Raw genomic sequence first — 19745 nt, 5'->3', positions numbered from 1 at the left:
TCGTATAACTGGACAATGTGGGCACATTGCAGGGAAAACATTAGCATACTACACCTGAGAAAAAGTATGTTTCTGATAATACTCATATGTGGTTCCTCATTGCAACAAAGTTCTAAATTTGGATTATTGGACTGCTAAACCCAGAAAATCCTTATGATGAAGTGAGGAAAGCAGCAGTATAACCACAAGAAAAAGGGGAGGTGAGGAAGAAGAGTACATTACAACAATATGCTCTGATTCAAGCAGAAGTTTCTGGATAAATTTAGATCTCATGATCAAAGACAGAGACAACACATTTTTTGTATCTTTCAATTTCCTTGGTTTTGTTGGAAGGATTTTGTTTAACTTTTGTTTGGTTATTTATTCATCTTCATGTTTTTTGGCATCCTCAGAAAATACCATTGTTTTGGAGGACACGTCGAATGCTGGCTACAAAGAATCTAAGTATGCTTAATGGATGTGAAATTATAGGCTGAATATCATGATAAAAGTAGTAAAACTTATATGGTATTTCCATCCATGTATTTATTTACAAAGAGTTTAACATTATCACTGGCATTTTATAGATGGAAGAGTGAGATGTAATAAAGAGGACAAAGAAAGCAAGAATGCACCTGGGCAGGGAAAGGCCTGTTCAAGGAGCTGACAAGAGCAGAATATTCTAAGACAAATGTAAGAGGGGAAACGCGGGTTATTCACTTCAAACCAAGACCTTGTACTTCTATCTGCTACTCCAACTACAACAATACATAATCCATCTCAAAGGGATTAAAAAGGAATAAAAAAGTTCATACTGTAATAATAAGAACACCTACGTAAATCTGTTAGATGGTCTCTGCTCAGAACAGGTAAGAAGTGAACATGGTCTTAAAATTGCATTTTAAACAAAAAGACACATAGTGAACCATGAAGTTTTGTCATATAGCATTTCTTTGCATTCATTTTAATACAGGAAAAGTATTTTTTAATGTAGATGCTACTTTTATTGCCATTTTTACCCATAATAAAAATGATCAGTTGTCTGTATCTAACTGCTTTAAAACAATGTGACTTTGACATCAAGTTTTTAAGTACCTGTCTTATTCTGAAAGCAATCCAGGGGTTTTTTTTCTTGAACTACGTATATATTAAAAGTATCTTTGACATCAAGTTTTTAAGTACCTGTCTTATTCTGAAAGCATATTCAGAGCATATTCTGAAAGTCCAGGGTTTTTTTTTCTTGAACTATGTATATATTAAAAGTATCTCTTGCTTATAGAAAGCATACAACACAAAAAGCATAAAACCCTCCCCACAACGAAGTATTCAAGCTCAATTTCTCTTTCCCCCAAAAACAGAAAAAATAAGCAAAAAAAAACCCCACCATAAACAACAAAAAGGATAAATTTTCAAACTTTCAAAAGTGAGGTAATTTGGGTTTTTTTTTAAATAACAAAAGATTTGAAAGTAACTTCAGAGCAACAAATACTTCAGTAGGTAAGAGTATTCTGCTAGGCCATTCCACACACAGGTTTACTGGAAACAGAAAGCCTCTCACAGCCCCAAATGCGCATAACATTTAGAACAGAGGAAGAACAAACCAGCCAATTTCAATTGCTAAACAGCACACAAGAATATGAAAATGTCATGCAGTTGCACAGGAGTCCAGATTCAGAATATAATATTACATGTTTAAACTGGTTATTCTCCATGTAGACAGTTTCATTTTTAGTTAAGCTAAATTGGGAAAATGTAACTGAAGGACGTATTCAGCAAAGTTGACATAGCTGAGTACCAATTTTGTTTTCTCTGTGTAGCATAACACACAGACCATACAGTCCATACTATCACTTTTTTTTTTTTTAGCTAAACTTGTCACATGTGATTTCCCAAGAACTTATTTTTATGCAACTTTTCCCCCTATGGCTTCAGAACCTGCATTTATGTAGCCTATAGGTCAATACACAGGTCAACCTACTACAGCCACCTACAGCACAGTGGCACCTATACATGGAACAAAACTTACTTTTTCAACAGTCCTTTATCCCCCAGTGTGATTTTCATGATACTTTAATTGATACTATGTTCTTGAAAAGCATACTCAGAATTTTTGAGGTAAGGAAACAAATCCAACAAATGCCTACCTGAACCCACTGGAGATGAACCAACACTAAGACTTTGTAAACTTCCATTCCTGAGCAAAGTTGGAGATTTTTGAAGACCAGAGCTTGTCACACTTCCTGCAGCAGATGCCACAGATGAAGTTGGAGAAGCAGAAGAAACTGAAAGATGGGAAAGACTTTCTTGACTTTTATTTCCTTTAGGTCTACCAGGCCCATGTTTACTTTGCTTATTTCCTTTCCGTTTCTTCTCTGTTACAGTTTCTTCTTCTATTCCAGAAGTCTGAGCTCGTTTGTATGCTGAAGAAGTAAGGCTTGAATTACTTATGTCTCCAGGTGAACTGTCAAAGTTTTTAGATTGGGAAACAGCTGATGATGATGAAGGGAGACCAATTAAGGAAGTGAAACAATTGACACCCCCATCTTGGCTCCCAGCCTCTCCTTTATGTACATCTTTGGTTGACGAAGCCTGTTGAGAATGAGTGAAACTGTCACTTCGCAGATCTGTGTCTGTAAAACTCAAAAAATCTTGGGGAGACTGAACTGAACTTCCAGATGATGACTTTATGCTCCCAGGAGTGCCCAAAAAGCTTCCTGAAAAAAGAAAGAAGTACAATTATGTTTTTCCCTGTGGTTGATGAAAATGGATGGGAAGTAATACTATCTTAGAATTAAGAACTTTAATGTGGAAGGACTCCATGAAAAGCATTACCAAGAGCTAAAGAACTGATTTTTTTTAAATAACTCATTGGTTCTCCTGCTGATCTTCACTTTRCTGAATGCGATTATCAGACTCCTGTTTGGGATTCAAATTTGAATCTGGAGCACAAACAAGGTGAAAATGAATAAACAATAAGAACTTTGCTGCTAAGGCAGCTTTGACATTCATCATGAATGTTCATGTTATGATGCCGTAACAAACACCTGGTGCAATTCAGAGCAGGTTTTTTTGAACATACACGTATATAAAAAGAAGACCRATAGAAATGTGCTATGATCACATCTACACTATGTCTGCAATCTTCCTTACTATTTTACCTAAAATCAAGTGTTTGACATGGGTCAAGAGAGCAATTGGACTTAATTTACCCTGGTGGAGAAGGTGCTTCATAGAAGACAAACTTTTCAAAAATAAAGAGAGGAAGTGAAAAAACAGTGCATAGAATTGACATTTTAAGACTTCTTTAGCACTGTCACAGAACCATAAAGATCTTCTGTGTAATAGAATTACATTCCTCCTCAAACATTTGGAATGCAGCCATTTCATCACTGTATCAGTGCATTCAAGGCAGAAAACGAAGAACTCTTGGGAAATACAAGCATCTACCTGCACTGAAATTCACTAATTTTATACAGGTGGGTGTATCTGGGTGCCTTTCACAGAATTCAGACTGATGACAAGATCAAAAAAATACTCCTAAACATGACACTAGGTATAAAAACCCCATGCCTTTTAATATCTAGTGTTTTATGATTAGTACTGCAGTAAACATTGTTAAGAATTATGTTTAAAATACAATTTACATAAATACAGCTATTTTTAAGAAAACATTAAAATATCACTGGTTTGCATTTTAAATAATGCAGCATTTCACTTAATGCAGCCTTAGAGAAAATACATGCACACAGTAAAGACCTATTTTGCCATCTGCATAGATTTTTCTTTAAATGAAGAATTCAAGAAGGTAATTTTAAAAGTTTTGAGAATTTGAACAAAAAGCACTTCCACTTCTTTCAAGTAAAAAAACCCTGAAATATTGAAAGAGTTCTACACAGATTTACAAGTGTTCACTGCATAAATAAATTCAAAGGAAAATCCACAGCACAAAGTACAAAGGACAACAAACAATGTACATAGTCAACTACTAGATAGTGAAAATTAAYAAAAATTACTTTACAGAAGGCCTAGCTTGTTGCATTTCAAAGTTGCAAGTTTTATTAATTAAGGAATAAAAAAAATTAATTTTTTAAATTTTTTTTCAACTGTGACAAAAATGCCATAATAAAATTTGCTTTTTAGAAGTGTCATTAGTGCACATAGTGGGTTTTAGCAAGTTCGAAAAGTAAAAAAGTATCTATTACTTAAGGTAAATAAACCTTACATACTTGTCACATACCTTCTGCTTATATACTTCAATACTAAATAAAATTAACTAAAAAGGTCTTTAACTTTKAAGAAAATTGTATATTTTAAATGTCTGCATCTTGAAAAAATTATTTAGGGGCCATTGCATCCCATATATTAGGTAGGGTGGTTCTGTTCTAATGTGTACTGAAAAATATTAGTACTAYTCTATTAATGAGCTAAGACTTCCAGACTCTAATTCATATTAAAGTTTACCCCAGACTAATTTTTTGGCACATAAAGACACTTCTGTTTTTTGCAGCTAGAGAGAATACCTTAGGAGTCTGAAAAAAAGCATCAGTTTTGCCCTTCTTTTTCATGTTATAGCAACAAACATTTTTACACTGAAAGAGCTGGTTTTTTTCCAATATTCTCAGTACTGAGGGCAAAATATTAACTACTTTTGAAGTTYTGAATACATAAAATTCCTAATTCATGTCAAAGCAGAAGCTGTGTTACAGCATTATAATGGGTACCTTGCTGAAAAGGGCTAGCTGCAGACACAGTAGTTCCTGGATTTCTCCCAGCACCAGGCTTTCTTCCCCTCTGACCTGAGTTGTGACCTGCAGATTTCTTCCCTTTGCTCTCTGACCCTCTAGCCTCTGAAGAATCTTTTCCACTTGAAACGTGTGTAGGAACTTCCTGGAAATTCGCATTTGTAAATCGAGCTGAGGTATCTTCCAATCGCTTCAAGGAGCCTGACATGGAGTTGTTGCTAGTGCTTGTGTATGTCTGGCATTTTGAAAGAGAAGAAATTAGAGAAACAAAAAACTGTAACAACTGTTTAAAAGACTTCATTCTTTCAAATAAACAGAGAACTGTTCAAACACTAATGTAACTAGAAACAGCAGGAATTACAGAACCTGAACAGTGAAGATTCTCAGCAAACAACTGAAGCACATAAAACATGTTTCTGTGGGAAAAAAATGCATAAAACGAATGGCTTTGGCTGAAATTTTTACTTCACKGAGGTAAATCAAAAAATCTCATAGCTACAGTCTTTATAGTCTATTTAAACAGGGTATTATTTTATGCTTAAAAATTAGAAACTAAACTTTAAATGCTTATGCAAACACGCAGTTTTTATGCTTTTTTTGTTAAAATAGAAAYGCTTTTCTATCAGCAGGGGAACTGTTGAAGGCTTCAGAACCGAAGAACCTGGAYTTTTAAGACTTTGCAGTCTCAACACCAAACCAAAATCAACTCCTTGGCAGGTGAACCATCCTCCATTAAGCCAGTTCCTTAAGGATCAACAAGTAAAGAAGACACGTGAGAGAGCTGACAGAGCAACACTTCCCTCTGGCAGGCAGGAAAACACTCTTGAGCTTCTAGTGCAAATCTCACCCTCAACCCCTACTCACCCTCAGGAATTCTAGCCCCTCTCTTACACTCATGCACTCTCCACAGGGTATTCAAAAATTTAATCTTTAGATCCATTATTCATCTTACATTTTGTCAGAATTGTTCCTATTAATGAATAGTYAGAAGAGGTTTCACAGAAAGTAATTAGGAGGGCAGGGAAACTGCATGCATAACATTAGAATCATACAAGGGTATATAAYTGTTCTCATAACTGAAAAAWTGYGGAGTTGTGATAACAGAATTTTARTAAGAAAGAAAATGAAAGCAAAACMAGGAAAAACGAAAAAATTTTGTTATTTATCTTCAAACCACGTACTAAAATAGCTGTTTAAAGCATCTTAAAAAACCATGGATCAAACCTAGAAGCCACTCATCTGTTCAAAACAAGCATGTCTTGTTTTTCAGTTCTTTACAGAATAGAATTCAAAATAGTATCAACAGTTATCTCCATTAAAGACTACACAAACAGATGCCTCTTAAAATTGAGCATACACACTGTCCCAAGTATGATGCTTGCTGAATTTAGGTCTACAGCAGTGTTTCTTCATCTTTACATACAGCTTTGTATACCAGCTATATAAAGTCTTCYATCTTTTATTAAAATAGCTAAGACACTTACACAAACCTTACTTTTCAGTTGCAAATGACAAGCTTTRAGGAAAGCAAATCTGTTTGCATACCACTCTGTATGGATTACAATGAACTGCAATAAAAATATATTACAGATTTTCTCAACAACAGTGAAAAAAAAATCCGTTTAAGCACGTTACAGTATAGTGTTAAAAATAATTTACCTCAAATTCATATTTCTACAGCGATGTTTCTAACAAAGATGAGTCAACTCTAAGGTAAGTTTAGTAGGTAAGTTTTCAAACTATTACAAAGTGCATAAGTATGCTCAATTTTCTGGAAACTTGTGTTCCACTTGTACTGCATCAAGAAGCAGTGGTTCAAATTTGGACCACTTGAACAAAGCATTTCCAGACATGCAATGATCCAAACCAAAAGTCAGGCTTTTTCTATGATCAAGATTTCTYCTCTTATCAAAAACCACCCTAGATTATTAATTCATACCTCCTAACAACTCAGTTCAATATTAATYGCAAAAGTAATTCTCTACAGGTATCAACACAGTTTAATGCTATCTAGTACCTATTCCCCATTCTTGCAGAATTTTTGAAAAATTTATTTATTTTAAAGCAAAATAAAGAATTTAACGGAGTCATGCAGACTGGCCAGGGCCARGCAATGACAAGTAGGCATTAATTTGCAAATACTGTGTGGTGATTTGGTTTGAATCCCGTTCCTGGCTGATTTTGAAGAACATGCATGCAGATCACAGTTCTGATTTGGAAAATTTTCTCCAAGAGGTATTTGTTTCAGAAGGTGCTYTAAGGTGTACTGAAATCTATATGCTTACTCAGAGCATCATGAAAATGAACATGATGAAATAAATATACCCTAACCATAGAGAGACAGTATCATTTTTATGCCCTCCATCTCCCACTCTGTGCACCCTGAAGAGTTACACCATCCATCTGCATCAAGTCTTAGAACTTCTAGCAATTTACAGTAAAGATGGAATAATCACTCTTGCAATATGCAGTACGTTCCAAGGTTTGAGTGGCCTTCAGCTCTATGCAGACGTTTAAGGTGGTACCCTTGGACAGAGAGGGAAACGGCCATGGCAGGTAATTCTACACAAAAATAAATGCCAGACRGAAAGAGCAGAGTCCAAGTAAAAACCAATCAACACAAAAATACCCCCAAACCAACACTGGATTTGTGTGGCCAGGTTTTGGTAGTGGCAGGGCTACAGGGGCAGCTTCTGTGAGAAGCTGCCAGAGGCCTCCTCTGTGTCCAGCAGAGCCAAATCCAGCTGGCTCYGGGACTGACCCAACGCTGCCCAAGGCTGAGCCCATCAGAAATGGTGGTAATGCCTCTGTGACAACGTACTGAAGAAGGAAATACAAGAAAGGGTTATTAGGCAGATGTAACTGCAGAGAGAGAAGAGCAGAATGAGAGTATGTGAAAGAATCAACTCTGCAGAYACSAAGGTCAGTGAAGRAAGAGAGGGAGGAGGTGCTCCAGGTACCAGAGCTGAGATTCCCCYGCAGCCCATGGCGAAAACCACATTGAGACAGCTGTGTCCCTGCAGCCCACGGAGATCCATGGGAATGCAAAGATCCACCTGCAGCCCATGAAGGAAACACACACCAGGGCAGGTGGATGCCTGAGAGGACGCTGTCACCCCATGAGAAACCAGTGCTGGAGCAGGCTCCTGGAAGGACATGCAGACACATAAGGGAGAAGTTCATGCTAGAGCAGATTTCCTACAGGACTTGTAACCCTGTGGGGAATCCACACTGGAGGCAGCCTGTGCCTGAAGGACCATGTCCTGTGAAGTGATCCACATTGCAGCAGTTTGTGGAGAAGTGCAGCCTATGGGATGGACTCATGCTGGAGAAGTCCATGGAGGACTGTCTCCCATGGGAGGGATGCTTGCCCATGGGAGCAGGAGAAGGACTCTTCTCCTTAWGCAGCTGCAGGAACAACCAGTGATGAACTGATCAAACCCTCACTCCCCATCTCCCTGCACTGGCAGGGACGATGCAGAGCCCAGGAAGGAGGGASCAGTGGGAGGACTGTGTTCTTATGAAGATTTATTTTACTTCTCATTATCCTGCTATAATCTTCTTAGCAATTAAATCAATTAATATCCCTAAGYTGAGTTTGTTTTGCTATGATACTAYTTGATGAGTGATCTCTCTCAGTCCTTATCTCAATCTGAGAACCCTTTGTTATCTTTTCTCTCCCCTGTCCAGTTCTGGAGGGGAATGATGGAGCAGCTTTGGTGAGCACTGCAACACACACATCCCGTAACCCATGAACACCGAGCTGCTGTAGGATAACAGTGTTCATTTATATCTAAAAGAGATTTCCCTACTCTTCACATTCTCTTCTGTACCCTCTGTGGTAGGACCTGATCACATCCCTTGAGAATCACGTTGGGCTGCTAGGGTGAACTGAGAATTATCTTCTCTACTATTACAGCTAAAATTTTGTCATCCGTACTTTCTTTGCAGTATTTTTTACCTAGTTATCGACTACAATTTGAATGCACATACACTGTCCTGCATACCTGTGCATACATTAATATTTTGGAGTTTTATTTTAATTAATAACACACACACCACCCAAAAAAAGAGGGGAGGAGGAGAACTGTATTTTTCTAAAGCTCTTAAACCATATACAATTTTGAACTTCCAACACAAGCCAAAGCTCAAAACCTGAGACAGAAATTTTTACCAGGAATAAATGCGGGGCTGATGGCTCTTCCCAACAAGGAAAAAGGCCAGAAGAGCAGGCAGCAAGAGTATTCCAATTYCTACAATATTCTAGCTCTTAAACCTCTCTGCATCTATGTCCCAAAAGTGAAACAATGTAATGGTACTACATTAATCAAAGAGGAGTCAGGCATTTCTTATTTCAAACATTCTGAAACTTAATTGATTAGGCTGAACAACATTTGCTGAGACATTACAGGGACGCACAGAAGTGCCTCTCAAAATAGCAGGGACTGGAATCTCAGGAAAATTTCTTGGAATTAAATTCTGCAGAACAAACAGGCAATCCAAGTACACTAACAAAAGGTAAATCCACATTTACCATGCTGCCTTTCATGATTCTATCTTAAGAAGCCACTCATCCAGATAAAAGCAAGCTTTAAGACATCACCTGCATAAATGGTCATTACCATTGGATTTACAAAGGATTTAACAACTTTCAAAAGGAAAAACAAATTTCATTTTGAATTTCAGTTCCCCCCTACAGGAACATTATGTTAGCAGAAGTGATTATATACCATGATAAAGTCATGCATTCAATACAAAGAAAGACTGCTGTGAAACAGACATCAAGTCCAAATCAATTCTAGCAACTCCRTGTAAAAGGACACATAAAAGCAATACATTAATACAATATTCTGAACCAAATATTCATCTTAGAAAAAAATAAAGCTTGTTTCATTACTAATATTTTGAAGTTTTGAGGAATACATTATGAGTTTATAACCTAGAAAAGCCCATGCATTTAAATGGTGTTAAAAGAACTTAAGAAAAAAAATTAACTGGAGAAACTAACCACAAAAAAGAATCACTTCCATATAAACAGTAGATACTTTAGAAAAAAAAAATAATCACACTTAGCAACCTTATTTAAAAAAACGAACACCAATTTTCCTGATGATCTGATGCACCATTAAAAAAAGGCAGTAAATGAAACAAACAGGTTAGATAAAGAAAACCCACATGCAAAAGATTAAATAAGAAAACTAAAAAGGCCCATAATATTTAAACCCCAGAATTAACATTCTGTTTTAGTTTAATTCCATTATAATTTAAGTTTTAGAATTAGAGGGTTTCTATTCACTTTAGTACTTGCTCTAGCTCATCCTTGTGAGCATCCATACAAGTAAACCTTGTAATTAGGAAAAAGACAGAGAGGACAAAGCATTTGGAAAGCAGAAAAACAGTGTCTTTGGCATTAAAAGCATATTCTAACAGGCATGATGAAAAAAAAAAAAAAAAAAAAAAAAAAAAAAAAAGCATTTCCATATATTTTCTTTAACTACAAAAATACAGTTATATCACTTCTGGTAAAAATTTATGATGATTAGATAATCAAAGTACAAGAGTGATGTCATTCAAGAAAGATAAGTTCATTTATCGTATAAAACTTAAACAAAGGTTGTAAAGTCTAAAGATGTTCCCACACAAGAAGAATCTCTTACAGCCTATGAATTTAGAAACTCTCAGACTCAAGAGGAGTATRTTTAGGGCAAATTAAAAAAATGAAACAACAAATCATGTGGACCAGTCAATACTACTTAGTGTTCTACAACTTAATTTCAATAGAAACTGTCACACTGATTGCAGTCTCTAATTGCTCTTAAATCAGAACAGCAAAGTGGCAAATTGACTCTACCTTTCCTTCTATTTTTTTAACAGAGTTATTGAGAGATTCAGAAAACCACTGACTACTAAGTCTCAACTCAATAGTGTAAAAGAAAATACAGTAGAACCAGAAACAAGACTCTTAACAAAGYGTGAGTTAGAAATACTCAAGTTAATAATCTTACTATTAACAATAAAGAAATATACAAAACATACTACAAATCTRACTTTCTTGGAGATTATTCTGGAAATTTATATCACTAGTTGAAAGAATACTTCGACAGACCAGAGAAACTTTGTATTTCAATCATTTCAGCCTGTCCTGACAAGATCTTGGTGTACCATATGCAAACACACATTTGTTGAATGTAACACCTCAGCAACCAAAGCACACACAGTTAACACAAGCCTCAACACCTTCACTAAAACACAATGATCTATGTACTGATCACAAATTAATTCAAACCGTGATATCCCGACTCTGATGTCAAACATTCCCACATAAGTGGGACACATTTTTTCCGACTTTGAAATCAGAAAACCCATTTCTCAATAGTACTGCCCACTCTCTAAGTGGACAGCAAGTGATTCTTGCTCAGTACAATGAGAACTGTCATTATTTAGCCCTGTATGTTGCCACTGGAATTAGGTATTTTCCAGCACATCAACAGGCAGGAAAGGTCACAGAATCTAGAAGAATAAACTGCTAATAAGACATATTCTAAGTATACGAAGCATCAGCTGTAATTTCACAACTACCAGTTTTAAATGCTTACCGGTTCAGTGTCAACGGAGCATACATAAGTGGATTTTGAAGGAAAGACTTTCTAAAACTCCTCAAATTATTAAATATACCTCAAATAAAATTCAGTGGCATCTTACTCACAGTAAAAGTACAAAACTCAAAGCCTTTCTCCATACAGTAAACCTCAAAGTATTTTGGGATTTTACATTATAGGAAAAAATACCAGGAGTGCTTGATAATTATAGAACTTATACCACTATATGCCATCCTGTATATAGAGTGGAATGATTACATCATGCAATTTCAACATAGGTGATTGAGGTGGAAGAGGAGAAAAAACACATTGACTTACTTTTTCTGTAGTTACAGTAAGAGATGGAACCAAAGATGGTGAGGACTCCGACTGCTTCTTATATTTTTGCTTGTGTTTATCTTTCTCTTTATATTTCTAGAAGTTGTAAAAGACAATAAAAACTAAGTTTACCTTCACCTTTATCATAACCCATTCTATACTGCATCAAGTGTTATCAAAATTTGAGAGGGATGGCAATAATGTCCTGTGCTATTTAGAAAATACATTATGTTTTGAATGTTTTATAATTTTATAAAAGCAAATMAAGTATTTCTATTTATTTTCAAAGTGCACAAACTAGAATTTTTCTATTATAACCAGCATTCATGAAAAAAGTGTTGTTAGTATGATCCATCTTWACAATAATCACTTAATCAACAGAAGAAACTAGATTAAAAATGGATACAAGGCTTCTGTTTCAGAGATCTTCATCCATTTTTCACCAAAGAYTTCTATTTTTCTGCATCTCTGCACCTGCACAGTATTTTTTGTTGGGATACTAATGTAAGTTAATGCAAGGTTTCAGCTTTGCTCCCCTACTGACATCTCCATGCATAAGAATGTGAAATCTGATTTAGATTTCATTTGCAAAAAAAGGGGCATACATTTAACAGACTAAGTAAGTATTTTCCATGGTAAAATGAATGAAGTTATCAAAAGCTATACTAATCAAATGTGCTTCTCTCAAAGAGCTGAGAACATAATCAGGAGTTTTTTAATTTTTATTTTTTAAAAATGAATGAAGCATTGGCATTGTGAACRAAGTTGTGAAGAAAGAAAATAAATTATCCCAGAATCTTTACAGTATAACAGAAATCTTCCATACTGGTAGAAATCATTTTTTGGAGGATTACAGAATCAGATCCAAAYAGTATTAATTTAAACAGTTTAGGCAAATACTTTACAAAAACAGCCAATCTGACAAAATCAACAATTAAACTTAGAAGAGCTCAGTATTTTTCCCAGTCTAATCATAAACAAGTCATTTTTTTCCTTAGCAATATGGTTTACTTAGACAGTCAGTGTCAGTTGATGCAAACAAACTGCAGGTGTGATGGAGTTACTTACAGGCCACTGGCACTCAGGTGTTTTACTTCTTTAACTATGTATTTGTGGAATTTTTGYGAACTACCACAAAACTCCGCAGAACTGCACAATGTATGGGTATTTTTTCAGACTGAGAGCTTCTACAGAGAGCTACTAAAAATGTGCATACATATGGATTGACACAGGGAGTTTTAAAATCCCATTGAGCAGCTTGAAAAGATGTGTAAGTCTGAACAGTTATATGAAAACTCAGTAACTGTTCTGAATCCTAAAAATCACACATGCTGATTTTTATCTATCAAAATGATTGGCCAGACTTTCAAAATAACATAATTTGCTCAACAGCAAATGCACAACCACTCTCACCAAGCACCAGGACGAGATGCAATACATGCATACTCTATTCATGTACAACCAAATATCAGCTTTCTACTTCTGTCACAAAGGAAGAAATATCAGAAACTTACTTCATAGAATCAGCCTGAGAGAGTAAGAGAATGGGTTCTCAAATTCTCTAACAAAGTAGAATTGGTTAACTGACAACCTAGATACAAAGCTGAAAGCAAAGAATGTTTATCTCTTCCTTTATGAACTACAAATACCAGGTGACTGACTTAGAGATCACCTTGTCTCTAACCAGCCCAAATCCATTTAACTAAACTTATAAACTAGTTTTGCCAGGAAGGAAATACAGTTTAAGAAAGCTCATAAATAAAGTAAAAAAGCTATCATCACCAGAAGATCGTGTACTTCCTTAGGTCTTTTAATTCTTGCACTTTTTAAAACTCAAGGGCAGGTACAAGAGAACACTTTAAAAAGCTGATGTGGATTTCTAGGTTTGGGGTTTTTAAACACTCAAGTGAACTTGGGTTTTTTTTTTCCACTCTGCCACATGGATAGAAATATGGAGTTCTTTCCCTTCATAATAAAGTGTGCAGGTGTCCTAATTACAATGACACACACCATAAAGCAGGTTTTAAATTTTTAAAACCTAATATAGGCTTGTWGAAGGAGCTTTAGATCAGGGAGGTTGTTTTTGTTTTCTGTTTTTCTGGAGGGCAGATTGTTTGTCTCTGATCAAAGGAACAGTTAGAAGGACTTCAAATTACATTTTGTAACATACTGAAATCAACAGYAGAGTCAACACATAAGGAGGTGTCAGATAGTACAAGGGACACAAGAACAGCAAGAAGGAGGGGGCATAAATGACTAAGTGCCTGGAAAGAAAATGACTGATTTCTGTAAAGTAAAGCWTCAGCGACCACATCAAATTCCTCTCCCAGATCCAAACCATCAAGACAAAGTTTGCCAGAACAGCTTAACAAGGTTACAGCTTTCCACTCAACGCCACTGGAAGGAAAACCCATCCAAAAGCCTTCTGCATACCAGTATCTCATTCACAAGACATCTTCTGTCCTCAGCTCTAAATTCTCTCCTCCTTTGAAGTTATACTTCCTCTCACCATTTTTCCTTTTTTTTTTTTTAATTTTTCTTTTTCCTTCCCGAGGAAAGTTGACAAGTGTTACTTCTGAATGTGAATTGACTCCAAATGCATACAACACCAAAGAACTAGAGAACACTTCACTGCAGGAAAACCTCTGAAAGAAATGCTCAGCTCTTAYACTGATAAGAATAAAAATTTCAACAACAAGCTGCTGAGATGAAGAGATGCAGCTTCTGCAAAATGATCTGCACTTGAACCCTCTTCTACCACAAAGACACACAGAAAGTATAAGAAGAGTTCTGAAATATCCTCTTTGGAATCCAGAAAAAGATTAACAGAGTGATTGTGTGAATTCCCACAATATTTAACAAATATGACATCATTCAATCAAGTCTGTCTCAAAGGCTACACAATCTAGCCATCTTTCCTACTGCCATAAAAAGAACAAACTGTTAGCTCCTCATGGACAACTCTGCATGCTTTATTTTTGTAAGATCTCTATTCAGCCACAGCTCTAAAAAAACTCCAAAAAACCTAGCAACAGCTCACCAAGATAAACATTCATCCATAAAACCACATGGGAACCCCCCATTCCAGGGAAGATAACGACATCAAATGTCTGACCTCTTATAAGCTTTACTGTAAAGAAAATAAAGGGCAGAAATTAGTCTTAACAAAAACTGAAAACAATATTGCCAGTAAGTGAAAACTAAKGGAGCATTAAAGGCAGGCAGAATGCACATATCCCATTTATATACTTAGGAATGAGTTCAGWTGTTCTAAATACCTGTGCAGAACTGTTAAAGCAATACTACATTCTGTAAAACCAACTTTAACAGAAGACACAACTCCAAGGAAGAATATATTTAAAAAATACAGGGCCAACTACCGAATTGGCAAAGGAAACTTTAATCTTGGGTCACAAGTAAGATATAGTTGAGCAGACCAGGTTAAGGCAGCTCCTGAAATTTTTCTTACTGTAAGAAACATGGTATAATTGCCATGTAGCCATTGGCTAAGCACCTGAAACAGTATTCATCCTGAACAACTTGAAGAGCCCCGATTTATTGTGCAGTTAAATATCAATACAAAATACCTCGAGTTTGTACAYCATGATTGTCTTGGTTTGAAAGACAGGTGTCTGCCAAGGAAGGCAGGGACCTCCCTTGGAATGAAAAATATGACCCCCCCTTCCCTCCGAATTACTATAATTTTGAAACCACGGGGCTTTSAGSCAAAAATATGGGAAAAGGAGTAACAGTYCTTTCCTAGTATGTATGACAAGRCAAACGAACACAACCACAAAGCCAGGGACAGCCCTCTCYGGGCTGACACGCCTYCCCTTYGGTGCAGTTCCGGACCCAGCCGGCAGGGGCGCTGTTGGCTCCCGGCCGGGCAGGGAGGGGCGATGATTCCCCCGCGGCTGCAGGGGCCGCTGTGGCGCTGGYTCTGGCCGCTTTTATCCCTCTCACGTGGCAATGGTGTAGGCAGCCGGAGGAATGGATGCAGAAAGAGTTCCTTTACGAACTCACGGGRGGAGCCGATCCTGATGCCCCCTCTGGATAGCAAGAGGAGCTGTAGCAGGAACCTTRGAGTAGCAAGCTGGGAAGGCAGKGATGAGCAAAGTCCAGGGGTGGTGGATGAGATGTATCAGAAATTCAGCAGCTGTAGCTGGAACCCCAGGGCGTCCAGGCAGGACAGCGGGTGTGAGTTACAGTGTGGCAGAGGAAAAAAACCTGGGAACAGTGGCAGAAAAAAGCGGGGCCTGGGCAGTGGCTGCCCGGCTCCCGAACAGGGCCGAGAGACTCTCTTGGAGGGGGAGGGAGCTTGAGGATCCTGGGGTCTTCCTTGAAGCACCTCCGCAGATGGTGAAGGGTCCTTCGGTGAGGTCGGTGTTACCAATGTTCCAATGCAGCAGCCACTCTTAYGAGCAAAGGTTCACCCATGGCAGGAGAAAAGCAAAACGCTGGGTTCCASCAGCAGAAGCAAATTCTCCGCAGGCAGCAGCTCCACCATTCTCCGAAGCTGAGCAAGCAAGAGCGCTAGCAGGTGCCCCAGCCCCCCTTTACCCAGCCCAATTYTTGTGGGATCTCTACTCTTCCCAAAGAAACCCTCAGATCAGAGAAGAGCAGCCAGGTGCCCTCCTCCCCTGAGCTTGGCAATTTCTTTTGTGTCTCTTAAGTACCCGGTCGTTATTGTTCCTTAGCAATAAAATGGAGGAAAATTCCCTAAGAGAAAAAAAAAGCCAAAAGGAAAAACCCTAACCTCCAACAATGATTAATCAGAAAGCTTCATTTCTCACCAGGTATCTCATTTTGGCTTTTATCTAAAAAGCAGTGTAATACCATCTTAAYTCCAACAGCTATATACTGCTAGATAAGAAAACAAACATGGTGCAAAATTTCTGGATTTATATGGCACCTTTTGTACACTGCTTTCTTGCAGGACAGGGAGTAGGCAGATGGAAAAGGGGGGGGAAAGTACATTATGATTGCTTCTATTTCTCCCACAAAAATTCGATCTACAAAATTATTACATAATATGACTTCACAAATACACTGATTCCAAGTCTTCATTGTTTTAGCTCATTTACTTATTTCATCACTCTAAAGATCAGCACTTGCTCATTCATTTTCTTTAACATACTTTCAGAGAAAATTTGTCAGACTACTGAAAAAGACCTACATCTCATCAAAATATCAAACTAAGGATACATGCGCAACTACACTTCAGCTTTGATCAGTTACCAACAGAAGAGATGTTATAAAATATACTTTTTCAACCTTTGGACTTCAATATTTGGAAAAAACGAATAATGCAAGTGAACAGTAACTTTTCAACCACAGAAGAAATGAATGAGTTCAGCTTTTCTCTTAAATGGCATTAGTAATTCATAACATTTCCACATGGAAGTATCATTTAACTTGTTGAAGGTATTTACACCTATCTGCAATTCATTTTTGTCTCCGGAATGCACAGCCTTCTTGAAAGGGGTTTCTACACGACTTTATTTCATTAAAACACGTTCCAAAATTCAGCATTTAATAGTTTACTGTTACAAAAAAGGCAAAAGGTTTTCGGACCCCACTTTCACCTTTGTCAGACTGCTTAGCTTGTCAGACCTTCTGTGGGCCCACTCAAACTGCTAAACAGCAGCAACAAAAAACCAGGTGCAGAGTTTTCTCTTGTTTTAGTAAGCTACCTTAGGTCTGTGAAAGAACATGAAAGATGGACACTAATAGGCACRAAAGACATATGCAGAACAGAGAAGCAAGAGCTGACCTGCTCAGGGAACAGGAGAYTTCTATTTTGGAAGAATTAAAACACATGCTCACTATCAGTGAGCACCAGTTCTTATTCTTTAAAGACAAAACTCCTTGGGCTGACTCTGAATTACTGCATTTTTATACTTTCTCTGTTATAAAAATCCTTATCCTCCACTACCTTTGATTGTCCTGAGTTTTTAAATCTCAACAACATTTTTTAATCTATTTTCCTTATTGACTATTGTAAGCAAAATCATCTGAATGCCTAAATTGCTAGTTTTTTAGCTACTGTTTGACTTCCTCAAGTAATTCCAATTTATCACAATGTTCTATTAGTACAGAGTACTCATATTGGTTACTTTGTAGTTTATAGATTTTTCTGCACTATCTTTGTGTCACCAAASACTGTAAATGCTGAGCTGTCACATCACAACTAACATCCTGAATGGAAAGCTGAGCATAGCTCTTGCTAATCCYCAATACCAGATCTGCTTGTCCTCTTGTTAGGTATGAATAGTTGTTAGCAATATAACCATAATAACTGCAGAATGAAAGATAATCACAGTCCACAAGTTTCAAATTCAAATCCTAATTTATCTTATTTTTATGAGAACAGCCCCTGCTCAGACACTCATCTAGCTAGTACAACCCACAGCAGAAAAATTCAGTGCAGCAGCAGTGTTGCTGCAGTCACAGTAATAAAAGGCAAGAGATCGTTTATAGGGAGAGGTAGGACACTACTGCCACCATTATTCAAACACATACAGGTCTAAGCATAAAACTTGTTCTTAAGAACCAGCGCTTGATTAAATTACTTAAATACTCAAAAGCCTCACTTAAATACAGAAATAATGGTCATAAATTTTACTGTCAATGGTAAAAGGACTCAAGAATCAATGATAAAAATGCCATCCAAAGCTTCTATGAGGTGCAAGGCTACCAGCTCTTATCCAGAGTGAGTTATTCCTCTGATATTTTACATTACAATATACTCTTTCGGTTATTTGCACAGTTTGTTATGTATTTGCTATATAATTGTTAATAACTGTTAGTTATAGATATGCAGAGCTGAACACCTGAGTAGCACTTTATAACTTCAAAAATGGTGCAATATTAACTAAATCAACATACATATTGTGAGTGCTCACCTTCATTCATTTCTATAAAAAATACGTGTTTAAAATATGTATTATGTTACATTCTGTGAAATGCTCCACTGTCTGCAAGGTWACTTGTCAAATATGTATCACAAAATAGGGGAGTAGAATGGCAAACAGAAGGAATCCATTCAATTKTCCTGGCTCAGTCAGGTTAACATCATGGATCATCTTTAACTATATATGGTCTACCAGCACACAAAACATGGCACAGGTGAGCAGCACATATACACAACTTCATAAAAAAGTATCAAGATTACCTTCTAGAAACTGTTACAAAGTAACAAATTACAAAATACAAAATTACATTACAAATTACAAATTACAAAATACCAGTAACCTGGTATTAATCCAGGATCCAAAGCCAAGGAAAAAAGCACCTTTYGCTTCTGTGTCTCCCACAGTAATAGCTATAGAACTGAAATTGTGCTGGTTTTGAATGGGATACAGTTAATTTATTTTATGGTTGGTGTGGGGCTGTGTTTGGGATCTGTGCTGAAAACAATGTTGATAACACAGGGRTGTTCTCATTTCTGCTGAGCAGCTCTTAAACAGGGCCAAGCCCTTTTCTGCTTCTCACCCTACCAGCACGTGGGCTGGAGGTGCACCAGAACCTGGAAAGGGACATAGCCAGGCCAGCTGATCCTAAGTGACCAAAATATCCCATGCCATATGGCATCATGCTCAGTATATAAAGTCAGGGAAGAAAAAGAAAGGGGGGATGTTCAGAGTGGTAGCATCTGTCTTCCCAAGTAACAGTTACACGCGATGGAGCCCTACATTCCTGGTGCTGCCTGAACACCTGCCTGCCCACAGGAAGCAGTGAACGAATTCCTTGTTTTGCTTTTCYTGTACACACAGTTTATGCTTTACCTATTMAACTGTCTTTATGCAACCCACAAGTTTTTTTCACTTTYACTCTTCYGATTCTCTCCCSCATCCCATAAGGAAGGAGAATGAGCGAGTGGCTGTGTGAAGATGAGCCACTGGCTGAGGTTTTGGATYTATTTTCTCTCACAGTGAAAAGTCAAAGACTAAAATGTGTACTTTGAGACAGAAAAAGGCAACTACAACTTAGGCARCCTTACAAAATTCTACATTTTGCAGAGTAGTTTTTAGAGGTAGCTAAGGTGGTGTGTTTGTAATTTTGATTTTTATAATGACTAATCTCAGCTCACAAGCTTAACACTATT

General features: G+C 37.1%; 1 protein-coding gene across 6 annotated transcripts in view; it reads right to left on the bottom strand.

Annotated features, from left to right (window-relative positions):
* MLLT10 (MLLT10 histone lysine methyltransferase DOT1L cofactor) overlaps positions 1–19745 on the bottom strand; it is a 125176-nt gene that overhangs the window by 55396 nt on the left and 50035 nt on the right. For 3 of the 6 annotated variants that reach the window (XM_057383688.1, XM_057383682.1, XM_057383673.1), the window contains 3 exons: positions 11639–11734; positions 4701–4956; positions 2124–2693 (listed from right to left, as the gene is read on the bottom strand). In XM_057383688.1, coding sequence (XP_057239671.1) covers positions 2124–2693; positions 4701–4956; positions 11639–11734 — 922 coding nt within the window. The remainder of the gene's footprint in view (positions 1–2123; positions 2694–4700; positions 4957–11638; positions 11735–19745) is intronic. The other 3 variants (XM_057383698.1, XM_057383708.1, XM_057383714.1) reach the window with 1 other exon arrangement.

Source organism: Malurus melanocephalus, unplaced genomic scaffold, assembly GCF_030028575.1.
Source record: "Malurus melanocephalus ecotype Western Australia unplaced genomic scaffold, MMel_1.1 scaffold_14, whole genome shotgun sequence".
Taxonomy (NCBI): Eukaryota; Metazoa; Chordata; class Aves; order Passeriformes; family Maluridae; genus Malurus; species Malurus melanocephalus.
This window is presented reverse-complemented; position numbering and strand designations above follow the sequence as displayed.